Below are 17,400 nucleotides of genomic sequence, written 5' to 3'. Positions count from 1 at the left end.
ATGGTGTCCCTGTCACTCTATGGGGTCTCTGTCCCCCCCCTCCAATGTCACTCTATGGTGTCCCTGTCCCTCTATGGGGTCCCTGTCCCCCCCCCAGGGTCTCTGTCCCCCCCCAGTGTCACTCTATGGGGTCTCTGTCCCCCCCCCCCAATGTCACTCTATGGGGTCCCTGTCCCTCTATGGGGTCCCTGTCCCCCCCCCAGGGTCTCTGTCCCCCCCAGTGTCACTCTATGGGATCTCTGTCCCCCCCCCAATGTCACTCTATGGGGTCCCTGTGCCCCCAATGTCACTCTATGGTGTCCCTGTCACTCTATGGGGTCTCTGTCCCCCCCCCAACGTCACTCTATGGTGTCCCTGTCACTCTATGGGGTCTCTGTCCCCCCCCCAATGTCACTCTATGGGGTCCCTGTCCCTCTATGGGGTCCCTGTGCCCCCAGTGCCCCCCCCAAAAGCCGCGCCCCGTCACCATGACGACCCCACCCCCTTTCGCCCCGCCCTCCGTTTAACGCCACTTCCGCCCGGCCCTCGTTGCCGCTTCCGGCGTCGCCATCCTTGCTGCCCGTCACCAAGATGGCGGCGGCGCCGCCGGTACCGCCCGGACCTGGCCCCGCCCCCCCCGGGGCCCCGCCTCCCCCGGGCCCCGCCCCGCCCCGCGCGCCGCCGCCATGAGCGCGGGGGGGGCCCCCGGGGGGGTCCCCGGGGCTGCGGACGGAACGAGGGTGCGGGGCCGGGTCCTGTCGGCCTGGAACAGCGTCCGATACGGTGCGGGGTCCGGGGGGGTGGGGGTACCGGGGGGAACAGCGTCCGATGGGGGAGCGGGGGGGGTGGGGGTACCAGGGGGAACAGCGTCCGATGGGGGAGCGGGGGGGGTGGGGGTACCGGGGGGAACAGCGTCCGATGGGGGAGCGGGGGGGGTGGGGGTACCAGGGGGAACAGCGTCCGATACGGTGCGGGGGGAGTGGGGGCACCAGGGGGAACAGCGTCCGATACGGTGCGGGGGGAGTGGGGGCACCAGGGGGAACAGCGTCCGATACGGTGCGGGGGGAGCGGGGGGGGTGGGGGTACCAGGGGGAACAGCGTCCGATACGGTGCGGGGGGAGCGGGGGGGGTGGGGGCACCAGGGGGAACAGCGTCCGATACGGTGGGAACCGGGACACCGGGGGTCGGGGGGGGGGGGTCCCGGGACACCGGGAGCGGGATGGGGGGACCCGGGGGGGGGTCTCAGGACACGCTTGGGGGGGCGGGACGGGATTGGGGGATCCCGGGGGCATAAGGGGGGTCCCGGGTCAGCAGGACCGGGATGGGACTGGGGGTAACTGGGGGTCCCGGGGGGGTCTGGGGGCAACTGGGGGGTCCCTGGGGGGTCCCTTGGGGGTTCCAGGGGGACTGGGGGGGGTCTCAGGGGGACCCTGAGGGGGACTGGGGGGTCCCAGGGGGTCCCGGGGCAGCGGGACCAGCACAGGGTGGGGATGGGGGTCCTGGGGATGGGGGGGTCCTGGAGGTCCCGGTTTTTTGGGGGGGGGGGGGGTGCTCCATGGTGACCCCCCCCCCCATTGTCCCCCCCCCAGGCTGGTCCGTGCGCCCCAAGACCCATTTCAGCAAAGTGTCCCCCCTGCACCTGCTGGGCCGGGTGTACAGCCTGGGGAACGAGGGTGAGAACGGGGGGGGCACAGGGGGCCGGGGGGGCTTGGGGTACCCGGGGGGGTCACAGGGGGCCGGGGGGGCTTGGGGTACCCGGGGGGGGGGTCTCTCACCCCCTGTCTCCCCCCCCCAAAGAGGATCCACAGCGTTTCCATTGGGATTTCAGCTCCCAGCTCTGGCTGATGCACCAATGGGGGTGGGGGGGGTCAGGGGTTTTGGGGGGCTCTGGGGATTTTGGGGGGCTCCGGGGGGGTCTCTCACCCCCTGTCCATCATCCCCCCCCCCCAAAGAGGATCCACAGCGTTTCCATTGGGATTTCAGCTCCCGGCTCTGGCTGATGTACCAATGGGGGTCTGGGGGGGTCGGGGTTTTGGGGGGCTCGGGGGGGGTTCAGGAGGATTTGGGGGGGGTCTCATACCCCCTGTCCCCCCCCAGAGCACCTGCTGCATTTCCATTGGGATTTCAGCTCCCAGCTCTGGCTGATGTACCAATGGGGGTCTGGGGGGGTCAGGGTTTTGGGGGGCTCTGGGGGTTTTGGGGGGCTCTGGGGATTTTGGGGGGCTCCGGGGGGGTCTCTCACCCCCTGTCCATCATCCCCCCCCCCCAAAGAGGATCCACAGCGTTTCCATTGGGATTTCAGCTCCCAGCTCTGGCTGATGCACCAATGGGGGTGGGGGGGGTCAGGGGTTTTGGGGGCTCTGGGGGATTTGGGGGGCTCTGGGGGTTTTGGGGGACTCTGAGAGGTTTGGGGGGGTCTCTCACCCCCTGTCCATCATCCCCCCCCCCAAAGAGGATCAGCAGCATTTCCATTGGGATTTCAGCTCCCAGCTCTGGCTGATGCACCAATGGGGGTCTGGGGGGGGCAGGGGTTTTGGGGGGCTCGGGGGGGGTTCAGGAGGATTTGGGGGGGGTCTCATACCCCCTGTCCGCCCCCCAGAGCACCTGCTGCGTTTCCATTGGGATTTCAGCTCCCAGTTCTGGCTGATGTACCAATGGGACCAATGGGGGTCTGGGGGGTCAGGAGTTTTGGGGGTCTCTGATGGGGTTCAGGGGTCTCTGGGGGGGTTCAGGGGGATCCGGGGGGGTCTCTCACCCCCTGTCCATCATCCCCCCCCCCCAAAGAGGATCCACAGCGTTTCCATTGGGATTTCAGCTCCCAGTTCTGGCTGATGTACCAATGGGGGTCTGGGGGGGTCGGGGTTTTGGGGGGCTCTGGGGGGGTTCAGGGGTCTCTGGGGGGTTCAGGGGTACCCGGGGGGGTCTCTCACCCCCTGCCCCCCCCCCAGAGGAGCTGCGGCGCTTCCGGCGGGACTTCGGCTCGCGGCTGTGGGTGACGTACCGGCGGGGGTTCCCGGCGCTGGGCGCCCCCCCCTGGAGCACGGACTGCGGCTGGGGCTGCACCCTGCGCAGCGCACAGATGCTGCTGGCACAGGGGCTCGTGCTGCACCTGCTGGGCCGGGGTGAGGGGCACCCCAAAACATGGGGGGACCCCAAAACATGGGGGGGACCCCAAAACATGGGGGGAGACCCCAAAACATGGGGGGACCCCAAATCCTGGGGACACCCCAAAACATGGGGGGGACCCCAAAACATGGGGGGAGACCCCAAATCCTGGGGGGGACCCCAAATCCTGGGGGAGACCCCAAAACCTGGGGGGACCCCAAAACCTGGGGGGGATCCCAAATCCTGGGGGGAATCCCAAAACATGGGGGGGACCCCAAAACATGGGGGGGCACCCCAAAACATGGGGGGAGACACCAAATCCTGGGGGGGATCCCAAATCCTGGGGGGGACCCCAAATCCTGGGGGGAGACCCCAAATCCTGGGGGAGACCCCAAAACCTAGGGGGGAACCCAAAACATGGGGGGGAATCCCAAATCCTGGGGGGGACCCCAAATCCTGGGGGGGACCCCAAAACCTGGGGGGATCCCAAAACATGGGGGGACACCCCAAAACATGGGGGGGAACCCAAAACATGGGGGGACAGCCCAAAACATGGAGGGACAGCCCAAAACCTGGGGGGAGACCCCAAATCCTGGGGGGGATCCCAAATCCTGGGGGGGATCCCAAATCCTGGGGACAGCCCAAAACATGGGGGGACACCCCAAAACATGGGGGGACACCCCAAAACCTGGGGGAAGACCCCAAAAGCTGGGGGGGATCCCAAAACATGGGGGACACCCAAAACATGTGGGGACACCCCAAAACCTGGGGGAAGACCCCAAATCTTGGGGGGGATCCCAAATCCTGGGGACACCCCAAAACATGGGGGGAATCCCAAAACCTGGGGGGGACCCCAAAACCTGGGGGGGAACCCAAAACATGGGGGGGATCCCAAAACATGGGGGGACACCCCAAAACATGGGGGGGACCCCAAATCCTGGGGGGGATCCCAAAACCTGGGGGGGATCCCAAAACATGGGGGGACACCCCAAAACATGGGGGGAATCCAAAACCTGGGGGAGACCCCAAATCCTGGGGGGGATCCCAAATCCTGGGGACACCCCAAAACATGGGGGGACACCCCAAATCCTGGGGGAGACACCCCAAAGCATGGGAGGGATACCCCAGAACCTGGGGGGGACACCCCAAAACATGGGGGGGATACCCCTGAAGCTGGGGGGGACCCCAAATCCTGGGGACACACACCCCAAATCCTGGGGGAACACCCCAAAACATGGGAGGGATACCCCAGAACCTGGGGGGGACACCCCAGATGCTGGGGGGGATGCCCCAAAAGCTGGGGGGGACCCCAAATCCTGGGGACGCACACCCCAAATCCTGGGGGGGACACCCCAAATCCTAGGGGGGACACCCCAAAACATGGGGGGGATACACCCCAAAACCTGGGGGGGACAACCCAAGAACTGGGGGAACCCCAAAAACCAGGGGGACACCCCAAAACTGGGGGGACACACAACCCAAAACCTGGGGGACACACCACAAAGCCTGGGGGGACCCACCCCAAAACCTGGGGTGAGGACAGCCCAAAACCCAGGGACCCCACAGTTCCCCCCAGTGCCCCCCAGGACCCCCCCCTGGTCCCACTGACCCTGGACCCCCCCAATTCCGTCACTCGGACCCCACAACCCCCCCATATCCATTCCAGACTGGATGTGGCCGGAGGCGCCGCTGGAGCCGGAGCCGGTGACGGGGACCCAGAGAACCAGGGACCCCCCCGCATGGACACGGACCCCCCCGGAGAGTCCCCGAGACCCCCCCGCAGGGACATGGGACCCCCGGGGGTATCCCCAGGAACCCCAGGGGAGTCCCCAGGACCCCCCAGGATGGACACGGGACCCCCAGGTGAGTCCGCGGGATCCCCCCAAATGGACACAGGACCCCCAGGGGTATCCCCAGGACCCCCCTGGATGGCCATGGGACCCCCGGAGCATCCCCTGGACCCCCTGGGATGGACACAGGACCCCCAGGGGTATCCCCAGGACCCCCCCGGATGGCCATGGGACCCCCCAGAGCATCCCCTGGACCCCCCCAGATGCCCATGGGACCCCCCGGGGTATCCCCAGGACCCCTCTGGATGGCCATGGGACCCCCAGGGCTATCCCCAGGGGTATCCCCGGGACCCCCTGGAGCATCCCCTGGATCCCGTGGGATGGACATGGGACCCCCAGGGCTATCCCCAGGACCCCCCCAGATGCCCATGGGACCCCCAGGGCTATCCCCAGGACCCCCCCCGGATGCCCATGGGACCCCCTGGGGTATCCCCAGGACCCCCGGGGGTGTCCCCGGGATCCCCTGGGATGGTCCCGGGACCCCCAGGGGAGTCCCCAGGATTCCCCTGGACCCCCCTGGATGCCCATGGGACCCCCAGGGTATCCCCAGGACCCCCTCGGATGCCCATGGGACCCCCCGGGTATCCCCAGGACCCCCCTGGATGCCCATGGGACCCCCTGGGGTATCCCCAGGACCCCCCAGATGGACATGGAACCCCCAGGGTTATCCCCAGGGGTATCCCCGGGACCCCCCAGGATGGACACGGGACCCCCAGGGGTATCCCCAGGACCCCCCAGGATGGACATGGGACCCCCAGGGGAGTCCCTGGGATTCCCCTGGACCCCCCTGGATGCCCATGGGACCCCCGGAGCATCCCCAGGACCCCCCTGGATGCCCATGGGACCCCCTGGGGTATCCAAGGACCCCCCCGGATAGCCACAGGACCCCCATGGGTGTTACCAGGACCCCCTGGGATGGACATGGGACCCCCATGTGCGTTACCAGCCCCCCCCCCATCCATCCGCAGGACCCCCCCCGGCACCCCCGCCGCCCCCCCGGGGCCGCCGAGCGCTGGCACCGCTCCATCGTGTCGTGGCTGAGCGACCACCCGCGGGCGCCGTTCGGGATCCACCGGCTGGTGCAGCTGGGGCAGAGCGCCGGGCGGGGGGCCGGCGACTGGTACGGCCCCACGCTGGCCGCGCACATCCTGCGGTGAGCGGGGCGGGGGGGCTCCCGGGGCCGGGCGACCCCCCCACACTCTACATCCCCCCCCATTTCAGGAGGGCGGTGGAGACGGCGCCGGACCCCCCCAACCTGGCGGTTTATGTGGCCCAGGATTGCACGGGTACGATTTCGGTTGGTCCCCACGCCGCCCCCCCCCATTATTTTACCCTATTTAACGCCCCCCCCGTGTTATTTACACAGTTTACAAGGGGGACGTGGCGGCGCTGGCGCGGGGGGGTGATTCTGGCAGCCCCCCCCGCGCCGTCATCGTCCTCGTCCCCGTGCGGCTGGGGGGGGACACGCTGAACCCCATTTACGTGGATTGTCTCAAGGTGAATCGCAGGGGGGTGTCCCCCCCGCCTTCCAATGTCACCACCCCCCCCCCCCCCCACCCCGGTGTCACTGCCCCCCCCATGTCCCCCACCCCAATGTCACCATCCCCCCCGTGTCACTGCCTCCCTGTGTCCGCCCCCCTCCCAATATCACCACCCCCCCCCAGGTGTCACCACCACCACCCCCTCCCCCCCCACCCCAGTGTCACCAATTCCCCTTCGGTGTCACCACCCCCCCCCACCCGGTGTCACTGCCCCCCCTGTGTGTGTCCTGCCCCCCCGCCAATGTCACCGCCCCCCCCGTGCCCCCCCCCAATGTCACCAACCTCTGTCCCCCCTGGTGTCACCGCCCCCCATGTCCCCCCCCCCCAATGTCACAACCCCCGTCCCCCCCAGTGTCACCACCACCCCCATGTCCCCTCCCTGGTGTCACCGCCCCACACCGTGTCCCCACCCCCCCAATGTCTCTGGCCCCCCCGCCCATGTTCCCCGCCCCCCAAGTCACCAACCACCCCCCGGTGTCACCAAACTCCCCCCACCCCCCCCCCCAGTGTCACCAACCCCCCCCCCCGTGTCACCCGCCCCCGCCATGTCCCCCAACTCAATGTCACCAACCCCCCCCGGTGTCACCGCCCCCCCGTGTCCCCCCCCAGGAGCTGCTGAAGCTCAAATCCTGCGTGGGCATCATTGGCGGCAAACCCCGGCACTCGCTCTATTTCGTTGGATTCCAAGGTATCGGGGGGGGGGGGTGGGGACAAAGTGGGGGGGACCCCTTGGGGACAAGCTTGGGGACAACTTGGGGGGGTCCCCAACCCCTTTCCCCCCCCCCCCCAGATGATTTCCTGCTCTACCTGGACCCCCACTATTGCCAGCCCGTGGTGGACACGTCGCGGGAGAACTTCCCTTTGCAGGTGGGGGCAAAACGGGGGGTACGGGGGGGTCCACCCCCCTTAAATATTGTCCTGCCCCCCCCCCCATTATTTTCCTGCCCCCCAAGTCGTTCCATTGCGGTTCTCCCCGGAAAATGCCCTTTGGGAAGATGGATCCCAGCTGCACCATTGGATTCTACAGCGGCGCCGACCCCGACGCCTTTTGCCGCGACCTGGAGCGGGTGGGTCCGGGGTTATGGACAATGGGGGGGGGTGTGGGGGGGGCTGGGGAAGGAGATGGGGGCGCTCTGGGGGTCCCGAGGAGCGCGGGGGGGGGGATTTGGGGGCGCGGTGAGAGCGGGTGGGCCCCACCTGCAGTGCTGTTTCCCTTTTAAGAGCGGGGAGTGGGCGGGGCCACTGGGAGTGGAGTGGGCGGGGCCATTGGCAGGGCGTGGTCATTGGGAGCAGGGTGAGCAGCGCCATTGGGGAGCGGGGTGGGTGTGGTCATTGGGAGCGGAGTGGGCGTGGCCATGGTGGGGGGGTGGGCGTGGCCGTGGGGAACGGGGAGTGGGCGTGGCCATTTGGAGCGGGGTGGGCGGGGCCATTGGCGAGCGGGGGTGGTCGGGGCCATGGTGAGGGGTGGGCGCGGCCACGGGGAGCAGGGGAGTGGGCGGGGCCACTGGGAAACCTGGTGGGCGGGGCCATTGGTGAGTGGGGTGGGCGGGGCCGTTGGGAGCAGGGATGGGCGTGGCCATCGGGAGCGGGTGGGCGGAGCCATGGGGGAGTGGGGTGGGCGTGGCCACTGGGAAGCCCGCTGGGCGGGGCCATTGGGGAGTGGGTGTGGCCACTGGGAAGCCCGGTGGGCGGGGCCGTTGGGAGCAGGGTGGGCGGGGTCATTGGGGAGCAAGGGGGATGGGCGTGGCTATTGCCCCCCCTCCCACTTGCCACCCCCCCCTCATGACCCCCTGGCTCCTCCCCCCCACGCAGGTCCTGGCCCCCCCCCTCTCCATGTCACCCCATCTTCACGCTGGCCGAGGGGCCCGGCCCGGAGCCCTTTGCCCCCCCCCTTGCCCCCCCGCCCTGGAAAACGCCCCAAAAAACCCAACACTGAGGAGTTTGTTTTCCTGTGCCCCCAACCCAACCCCCCCAACACTGGATCAGCCCCCGCGGTTCGGGGGGGGCCGCGGGGTTCCCCCCTCAGGGATTTGGTCACTACTGCAGGACCCCCCTCCCCTTTAAATATGGTGGGGGCCACATTCCCCCCCTCCCCATCCCCATCCCCATCCCCATCAATGTGTTTCTTGGCTGCTCATGGCGGGGGGGGGGGGATTATTTATTGCTCCGCTCAGGACCCCCCCTTGTCCATCCATCCCGTGTCCCCCCCCCCCATATTAATAAAGATGAACTTGCACCAGAACGTGGGGGGGTCAGGGGGTCTTGTTTTGGTCCTTGCCCCCCCCGGCTGTTGAATCGCTGCCCCCCCCGGCTGTTGAATCGCTGCCCCCCCCCCGCCGGCGCCGCAGCAGCTGCCGGTAGCGCAAACGCCGCGGGTTGAGCCCAAAGGCTTCCAGCCTCTTCCCGCTGAAATCGCGCCCCCCCAGCCTCACCGCCCCCCCCAGGGCCGCCCCCCGCTTCCCACGGGCCCCCCCGCGCCGCTGGGGGGGGGTCCCGGGGGGGGTTTTTTGGGGGGGGGTCCCCGTTTCCTCCAGACGTTTCCGCTTGTCCCGACGTTTCTTCCCCAGTTTGGGCTTCGGCGCCGGTTGCGGCTCCTCCGGCCTTTTTGGGGGGGGTGGCAAAAAACGGTCAAATATGGGGGTGTGGATGAAAATGGGGGTTCGGGGGGGTCGTGCCCCCCCCCGTAAGCCCCCCCCACATACTCAGCCGCGAGGGATTTGAAGATCTGCTGCTTTTTCCACGTGTTTTGCGCCCGCCGGGTGTAATTGGCCTGATCCTGCCGCTCCTCCTGCTCCGACCTGTACGACACTGGGGTGCTGAGCCCCCCAACAACCAGGGGGGGACACACACACACAGGACCCCCCCACGCCCCTTTTAACCCCCCCGCCCGCCCCATATCCCCCCCCCTTACCGGTACATGCAGGTTTTGCGCAGCGAGCACCAGCGGTTCAGCTCCTTGTCGTCGGCCGCCAGGATCTTTATGGGGGGGAATGGGATCAATTTGGGGGTTCAGTGCCCCGGGGGGGGGTTCAGCCAGCCGGGGGGGGTCCAGGCGCCCCCCCACACCACGGGGGGGTCCCCCGGACTCTACCTCGTCGGTGGTGAGGCCGAAGTCGCAGGGGACGACGCTGCGGTACTTGAAGCGACAGGGCAGGTCCCCAATCAGATCCTCATAGTCCAGGCTGTAAAACTCCTCCAGGTAGCGCTCGAAGGGGCCATTGGCTGGGGGTGGGGGGCACAGGGTTCATTTTGGGGGGGGTCTCATGGGTTTTGGGGGGTCTCAGAGGTTTGGGGGGGGTCCCAGGTGCCCCCCCGTGTGCTCACCGGGGTCGAAGGTGGGTTTTTGGCGCTCCAGCGCTTCCCGGAAACGCGTCTTGCGGCGCCTCTTGCCCAGCGCCGGGGGGGGGGCCCGGTTCTTGGGGGGGGCGGTGGGGTCGTAGTCGGCGTCCATCTGGAATGGGGGGGGCCGGGAGGTGGGGGGGCGGAGTCAAGAGGTGGGGGGCGGAGTCAAGAGGTGGGGGGGCGGAGTCAGGAGAATGGGGGAGAAATGGGGGGGGTCAGGAGAAAGGGGGGGTTCAGGAGAATGGGGAGGGGTCGAGAGGCGGGGGGGCGGGGTCGAAAGGCAGGGGGCAGAGTCAAGAGGCGGCGGGGGGTGGAGTCAAGAGGCGGCAGGGGGCGGGGTCAAGAGGCGGCGGGGGGGCAAGGTCAAGAGGCGGCGGGGGGGCGGGGTCAAGAGGCGGCGGGGGGGCGGGGTCAAGAGGCGGCGGGGGGCGGGGTCAAGAGGCGGCGGGGGGCGGGGTCAAGAGGCGGCGGGGGGCGGGGTCAAGAGGCGGCGGGGGGCGGGGTCAAGAGGCGGCGGGGGGCGGGGTCAAGAGGCGGCGGGGGGCGGGGTCAAGAGGCGGCGGGGGGGCGGGGTCAAGAGGCGGCGGGGGGGCGGGGTCAAGAGGCGGGGGGCGGGGTCAAGAGGCGGGGGGGCGGGGTCAAGAGGCGGCGGGGGGCGGAGCCAAGAGGCGGCGGGGGGCGGAGCCAAGAGGCGGCGGGGGCGACAACCCCCTGGTTGTGTCACCCCCCCCGGTTGTGTAACCCCCCCCCCGTTGTGTCACCCGGGGGGGTCACCCACGTACCACAAAGTCGGGGTCCTCGCAGTGGGGCTCCCGCTCGCCCCCCCCTGGCTCCGCCCGGCCCGGCCACGTGTCCCAGTTCCAGTCGTCTGGGGGGGGGGACACACAGGGATGTTATTTTGGGGACAAGGGGGGACGATGGGGATGATGGGGACACAGGGACAATGGGGGGACACAAATGATGGGGACACAGGGACAATGGGGGGACACACAGGAATAATGGGGACACAGGGACTATGGGGGGACACAAATGATGGGGACACAGGGACTATGGGGGGACACACAGGAATAATGGGGACACAGGGACTATGGGGGGACACAAATGATGGGGACACAAAGGGACAATGAGGACAAAGGGACAATAAGGGGACACGGGGACGTTCCCCACTCACCCCCCAGCTCTTCCTCCTCTTCCTCCTCGAACTGCGGCTTCTCCTCCTCCCCACAGCCGTAGTAATCGTCACCGAAGCACTCCTGGGGACACCGGGGGGACATTGGGGACACCGGGGGGACATTGGGGACACCCTGGGGGCTGTGAGGACACCGTGGGGATATTTAGGACACCATGGGGACACTGGGAACACTATGGGGACATCTGGGGCACCGTGGGGACATTGGGGACACTGGGGACACCATGAGGACACTGTGGGGACTCTGGGGACACCACGAGGACACTGGGGACACCGTGGGGACACCGTGGGGACACCGTGGGGACACCATAGGAACACTGGGGACACCATAGGAACACTGTGGGGATACTGTGGTGACATTGGGGACACCACGGGGATACTGTGGGGACATTGGGGGCACCGTTGGGACACTGTGGGGACATTGGGGGCACCGTTGGGATACCATGGGGATACTGGGGATACCATGGGGACATTGGGGGGACATTGAGGACGCCATGGGGACACTGCGGGGACATTGGGGACACCGTGGGGACACTGGGGGGATACCACGGGGATACTGGGGATACCATAGGGACACTGGGGATACCATGGGGACACCGTGGGGACACTGAGGACACCGTGGGGACACTGGGGGGATACCATGGGGACACCATGGGGACACTGGGGACATCATGGGGACACTGGGGGGATACCATGGGGATACTGGGGATACCATAGGGACACTGGGGATACCATGGGGACATTGAGGACACCATGGAGACACTGTGGGGACATTGAGGACACCACAGGGACACCGGGGGAATACCGTGGGGACATTTGGGATACCATGGGGACACTCTGGGGATACCACGGGGACATGGGGGACACCATGGGGACACTGGGAACACCGTGGGGATGCCGTGGGGACACCCACAGCCATGAGGCGGTCGTGCTCGGCGGGGTCGAAGTCTCCGTCCAGCGCGGCCGCGGTGAAGCCCACGGCGCCGTTGCCGGTGGCCTCGCGGAGCCGCCGCAGCCGCGCGGCCACTTCCTCCCGCTTCAGGTTCTTGAGCTGCTTCAGCTCCTCCCGCCGCGCCGCCTTCTCCTGCGGACGGACAGACGGACACGGGGACGCTGGGTGGCCCCGCGCGGGGAGAGGGACAAAGAGCTGGGGGCTGGAGAGGAGGAGACTGACGGGTGACTTTAGTTCGATAACTCTATGATTCTATAAGGTCGGTCCCTTCCAAACCCTGACATTCTATGACCCTGGAACTCTATGACCCTGGAACTCTATGATCCCGGAACGCTATGATTCTATAACGTTGGTCCCTTCCAATCCCTGACATTCTATGATCCTGGAACTCTATGACCCTGGAACTCTATGATCCTGGAACTCTATGACCCTGGAACTCTATGACCCTGGAACTCTATGACCCTGGAACTCTATGACCCTGGAACTCTATGACCCTGGAACTCTATGACCCTGGAACTCTATGACCCTGGAAGTTCGGTCCCTTCCAATCCCTGACATTCTATGACCCTGGAACTCTATGACCCTAGAACTCTATGACCCTAGAACTCACTCTATGACCCTAGAACTCACTCTATGACCCTAGAACTCACTCTATGACCCTAGAACTCACTCTATGACCCTAGAACTCTATGACCCTAGAAGGTCGGTCCCTTCCAATCCCTAACATTCTATAACTCTATGATTCTATCATTCTGTAAGGACGGTCCCTTCCAATCCCTGATATGCTATGGTCCTATGACTCTATGATCCTATGACCCTATAAGGTCGGTCCCTTCCAATCCCTGACATTGTAACTCTATGGTCCCCTAACTCAACTCTATGGTCCCCTAACTCAACTCTATCGTCCCCTAACTCAACTCTATCGTCCCCTAACTCAACTCTATCGTCCCCTAACTCAACTCTATCGTCCTGTAACAAGGTCAGTCCCTTCCAATCCCTGACACTCTATGGCTCTACAACTCTATGGTTGGCCCCACGACTCTATGGTTGGCCCCACGACTCTATGGTTGGCCCCACGACTCTATGGTTGGCCCCACGACTCTATGGTTGGCCCCACGACTCTATGGCCGCCTCTACGACTCTATGGCCGCCTCTACGACTCTATGGCCGCCTCTACGACTCTATGGTTTTATAACGAGGTCGGTCCCTTCCAATCCCTGACACTCTATGGCTCTACAACTCTATGGTTGGCCCTATGACTCTATGGTTGGCCCCACGACTCTATGGTTGGCCCCACGACTCTATGGTTGGCCCCACGACTCTATGGTTGGCCCCACGACTCTATGGTTGGCCCCACGACTCTATGGCTCTATAACGAGGTCGGTCCCTTCCAATCCCTGACAGTCTATGGCTCCAGCACTCTATGGTTCCAGCACTCTATGGTTCCGTGACCGCCCCCCTCACCTTCCTCTTCCTCTCCCGAATCTGCTCCCGTTTCTCCTTCCTCCGCTCGTCGCGGCGCCGCACGGAGCTGGGGATGATCCGCGGGTACGTCTGCACCTGGGGGGGGTCGGGTCAGCGCCCCACGTCCTGCACCCCCCCCCGGATTAACCCTCCCAATAAGACTGTGGCCCCCGCACCCCAAATTCTGAGACCCCACCCCAAATTGCACAAAGGAGGGAGGGCAACGAGGGGTTAATGAGGAGGAATCAGGGATTAATTTGACCCCCAAAATCCTGTGTTAGCTCCGAATTCCACATCCTGCACCCCAAATTCACGCCCCCCCAAATCCTAACCCCCCCCACCCCAAATTGTGCAAAGGAGGGAGGGAAACGAGGGGTTAATGAGGAGGGATCGGGGATTAATTTGACCCCCAAAATCCTGCGTTAGCCCCAAATTCCACATCCTGCACCCCAAATTCTAACCCCCCCCACCCCAAATTCTAACCCCCCCCACCCCAAAATTCTAACCCCTCCCCCAAATTGTGCAACATGTAAAGGGGGGAGGGAAACGAGGGGTTAATGAGGAGGAATAAGGGATTAATTCAATCCTGCGTTAGCCCCAAATTCCACATCCTGCACCCCAAATTCTAACCCCCCCACCCCAAAATAACACCCCCCTACCCCAAAATCTCACCCCCCCACCCCAAATTGTCCCACATGCAAAGGGGGCAGAGAAACGGGGTCAACAAGCAGGAATCTGGGACTGAGCGTTTCTGTTGATTCCTCCCCAAAATATCCCGCGTCAGCCCCAAATTCTGCACCCCCCCAAATTCTGACCCCCCCCCCCACCCTAAATTGTGTGTCCCCCCCCCAATTTTGCCCCCACCTGCTCGGCGTCGGGCTCCTCGAAGCGGAAGTTGTAGCGCCGCTCAAAATCCTCCTGCTTGGCCAGGAAAAGTTCCCCCTCGTCCGAGGAGTCGGAGCCCAAGTGGGGGGGGGACGCGCTGGGGGGTGGAAAATGGGGGGTCAGGGGGGGCCGTGGGGGGGTTTTGGGGGGCTGGGGGGTCCCCGCTCACCCCTGGTTGTCGTCGGACTCGTCCTCGTGCCGGTATTGCTGGTTTAGGATGTAATCGCGGAGGAAGCGCTCGCCCGGCTCCAGAGCCGGGTCGGACCAGAACTGCTGCAGGGGGACCTGGGGACACGGGGACGTTGGGGACATTCGGGACATGGGGGGGATGTTGGGGACATTGGGGGATGTTGGGGACACGGGCACATTGGGGACACTGAGGACACTGGGGACATTCGGGACATCGGGGGGATGTTGGGGACATGGGGGGATGTTGGGGACACAAGGGACATTGGGGACATTGGGGGATGTTTGGGACATGCAGGACCTGGGGGGATGTTGGGGACACAGGGGACATTGGGGACCTGGGAGACATGATGGGGACATGGGAGACATGGGGGACACGGGGACATTGGGGACACGGGGACATTGGGGACATTCGGGACATGGCGGGGATGTTGGGGACATCGGGGACACTGGGGACCTGGGGGGATGTTGGGGACATGGGGGACATCGGGGACTTTGGGGACACAGAGGACTCGGGGGACATGGGAGACCTGGGGGACACGGCGGGGACATCGGGGACTTTGGGGACATGGGAGACCTGGGGGACATGATGGGGACATCGGAGACATGGGGGACATGGGGACATTCGGGACATGGGGGGGATGTTGGGGACATGGGGGACACGGGGGACATTGGGGACACCGGGGACCTGGGGGGATGTTGGGGACATGGGGGACCTGGGGGACATGGGGGGGACATCGGGGACTTTGGGGACACAGAAGACTTGGGGGACATGGGAGACCTGGGGGGGACATCGGGGACATGGGGGGATGTTGCGGACATGGGGGACCTGGGGGGACATTGGGGACATGGCGGACATCGGGGACTTTGGGGACACAAGGGACTTTGGGGACATGGTGGGGACATTGGGGACTTTGGGGACATGGGGGACAGAGGAGACTTCAGAGACATGGGGGGGACATTGGGGACACCAGGGACATGAGGGACACGGGGGACATTGGGGGAAGGTTGGGGACATTGGGGGACACAGAGGGGACACTGGGGACCTGGGGGTGACATCAGGGACACTGGGGGGAAATTGGGGACATGGGGGGACATTGAGAACACAGAGGGACACGGGACGTTGGGGACATGGGGGTGACATTGGGGGGACGTCAGGGACACGGGGGGGGGACATGGGGGATAGGGACACAGTGACAATGGGGACACAGTGACAACGGGGGGGCCCCGAGCTCACCAGGTCCTGCAGCGGCTCCGGGGGGGGCCCCCCCTGGCCCTTGAGCCATCGCACGTACTCCTCCTCCTCCCGCTCCTGGGGACACACACACACAGTGACCCCCCCGGGACCCCCCCGCACCCCAAAACCCCCCCCAGGGACCCCCCCGCACCCCAAAACCCCCCCGGACCCCCAACTTGCCCCCCTCACCTTCTCCTCCTCCGTGCGGCTCCGCGGCCGCAGCAGCGCCGAGCCCCCCCCGGGCTCCTCCTCCTCATCGCTATCGGCCACGAAGGCTCGAAAACTGGGGGGGACACACACACCTGGTTACCCCCCAATCTGGGGGACCCCCCCCCAAAGTATTAACCCCCCACAAGAGTCCCAGCCCCCCAAAAATGTGTCCCCCCCCCACCTCTCCTTCAGCTCCCGCTGCTCCTCCGCGTAGCTCCGGGACGCCGCTCGCTGCCGAGAAATGGGGGGGTCAGAGAAATTGGGGGGGCAGGGGGATGGGGGGGGGGCAGAGGGGTTGGGGGGGGGCAGATTTGGGGGGGGATAGAGAGATTTGGATGGCAAAGAGATATTTAGGGGGGGTTGGGGGGATAGAGATCTAGGGGGTCAGAGGGATTTGGGGGGCAGAGATATTTGGGGGGGCAGATTTGGGGGGTTGGAGATCGGGGGGGTCAGAGGAATTGGGGGGGACAGAGGGATTTGGGGGGACTGGGAGGGAACAGAGATCTGGGGGTGTCAGAGATTGGGGGGGACAAGGATTTGGGGGGGACATAGAGGTTTGGGGGGGCAGAAGGACCAGGGGGGCAGATTTGGGGGGGACAGAGATTTTGGGGCCAGAGCATTTTGGGGGGGGCAGATTTAGGGGGATTGGGAGGGGATGGAGATCTGGGGGGTCAGAAGGATTTGGGGGGGACAGAAATCTGGGGGTGTCAGAGATTGGGGGGGACATGGGGGGGCAGATTTGGGGGGGCCAGAGATGTTTGGGGGGGCAGATCTGGGGGGGGGACAGGTTTGGGGGGGACTGAGAGAGCACAGAGATCTGGGGGTGTCAGAGAGATTGGGGAACAAGGATTTGGGGGGGACACAGAGATCTGGGGGGTCAGAGGGATTTGGGGGGGGTCCCACACAACCCCCCCTCCCCAGACCCACCTTCCTTCGCTCGGCCGCCGCCTCCTCATCCTCCTCATCTTCCTCATCCACGTATTTACTGGGGGGAAGGCGGGAGGGTCAGAGCCCCCCAAAAATGTGCCCCCCCCCCAAAATGTGACCCCCAACCCCCCCAAATCCTCACCCCTCCTTCTCCAGCACCACTTTTCTCTCATAGTCCTTCAGGTACATGGGCTTGGCTGGGCGCTCTTCATCCTCCTCCTCCTCCTCCTCGCTCTCTGATGAGTCTGTGGGGTGGGGGGGGGGTTGTGGGGACCCCCCTGAATTTGGGGCCCCCCCCTAGGGGTTTTGGGGCCCCCCCTTTGGGTACCTGGTTGGCTGTAGAAGGTGGCGTCGGGCCGGTAGATGCGGGGGTCGCGGCTCTTGAGCAGCGCCAGCGTGCGGTAGAAATCCCGCTCCAGGCGGGGGTCCTGCGGCTGGGGGGGGACCCAGGCGTCCGGGAGGGACCCAGGAGTGCCCGGAGGGGACCCAGGAGTGCCGGGAGGGGACCCAGGGGTGCTGGGAGGGGACCCAGG

The 17,400-nt window shown here is 65.8% G+C and overlaps 2 protein-coding genes across 2 annotated transcripts; one reads left to right on the top strand and one right to left on the bottom strand.

The window, feature by feature from the left end:
- Positions 1–585: 585 nt before the first annotated feature.
- ATG4D (autophagy related 4D cysteine peptidase) lies at positions 586–8,700 on the top strand. The gene is made up of 11 exons (XM_082076811.1): positions 586–762; positions 1,569–1,652; positions 2,928–3,101; positions 4,751–4,947; positions 5,903–6,087; positions 6,156–6,220; positions 6,301–6,431; positions 7,085–7,163; positions 7,266–7,342; positions 7,429–7,542; positions 8,288–8,700. Exons 1-11 carry the CDS (start codon positions 666–668, stop codon positions 8,537–8,539), a joined length of 1,455 nt encoding a protein of 484 aa, XP_081932937.1. The 5' UTR covers positions 586–665; the 3' UTR covers positions 8,540–8,700.
- Positions 8,701–8,712: 12 nt separating this feature from the next.
- KRI1 (KRI1 homolog) lies at positions 8,713–17,303 on the bottom strand. Its single transcript, XM_082076810.1, has 17 exons — positions 17,196–17,303; positions 17,010–17,112; positions 16,868–16,925; positions 16,122–16,171; positions 15,920–16,013; positions 15,731–15,805; positions 14,477–14,592; positions 14,287–14,404; positions 13,423–13,518; positions 11,920–12,090; positions 10,989–11,070; positions 10,600–10,685; positions 9,800–9,926; positions 9,567–9,697; positions 9,387–9,451; positions 9,178–9,273; positions 8,713–9,076 (listed from the first exon to the last, which is right to left on the bottom strand). Exons 2-17 carry the CDS (start codon positions 17,054–17,056, stop codon positions 8,728–8,730), a joined length of 1,761 nt encoding a protein of 586 aa, XP_081932936.1. The 5' UTR covers positions 17,057–17,112; positions 17,196–17,303; the 3' UTR covers positions 8,713–8,727.
- Positions 17,304–17,400: the final 97 nt, after the last annotated feature.

The sequence above is a fragment of the Streptopelia decaocto genome (genome assembly GCF_964273445.1).
Source record: "Streptopelia decaocto genome assembly, contig: HAP1_SCAFFOLD_970, whole genome shotgun sequence".
Classification (NCBI taxonomy): Eukaryota; Metazoa; Chordata; class Aves; order Columbiformes; family Columbidae; genus Streptopelia; species Streptopelia decaocto.
Note: the sequence above shows the minus strand (reverse complement) of the source record. Positions and strands in the feature narration are given on the sequence as shown.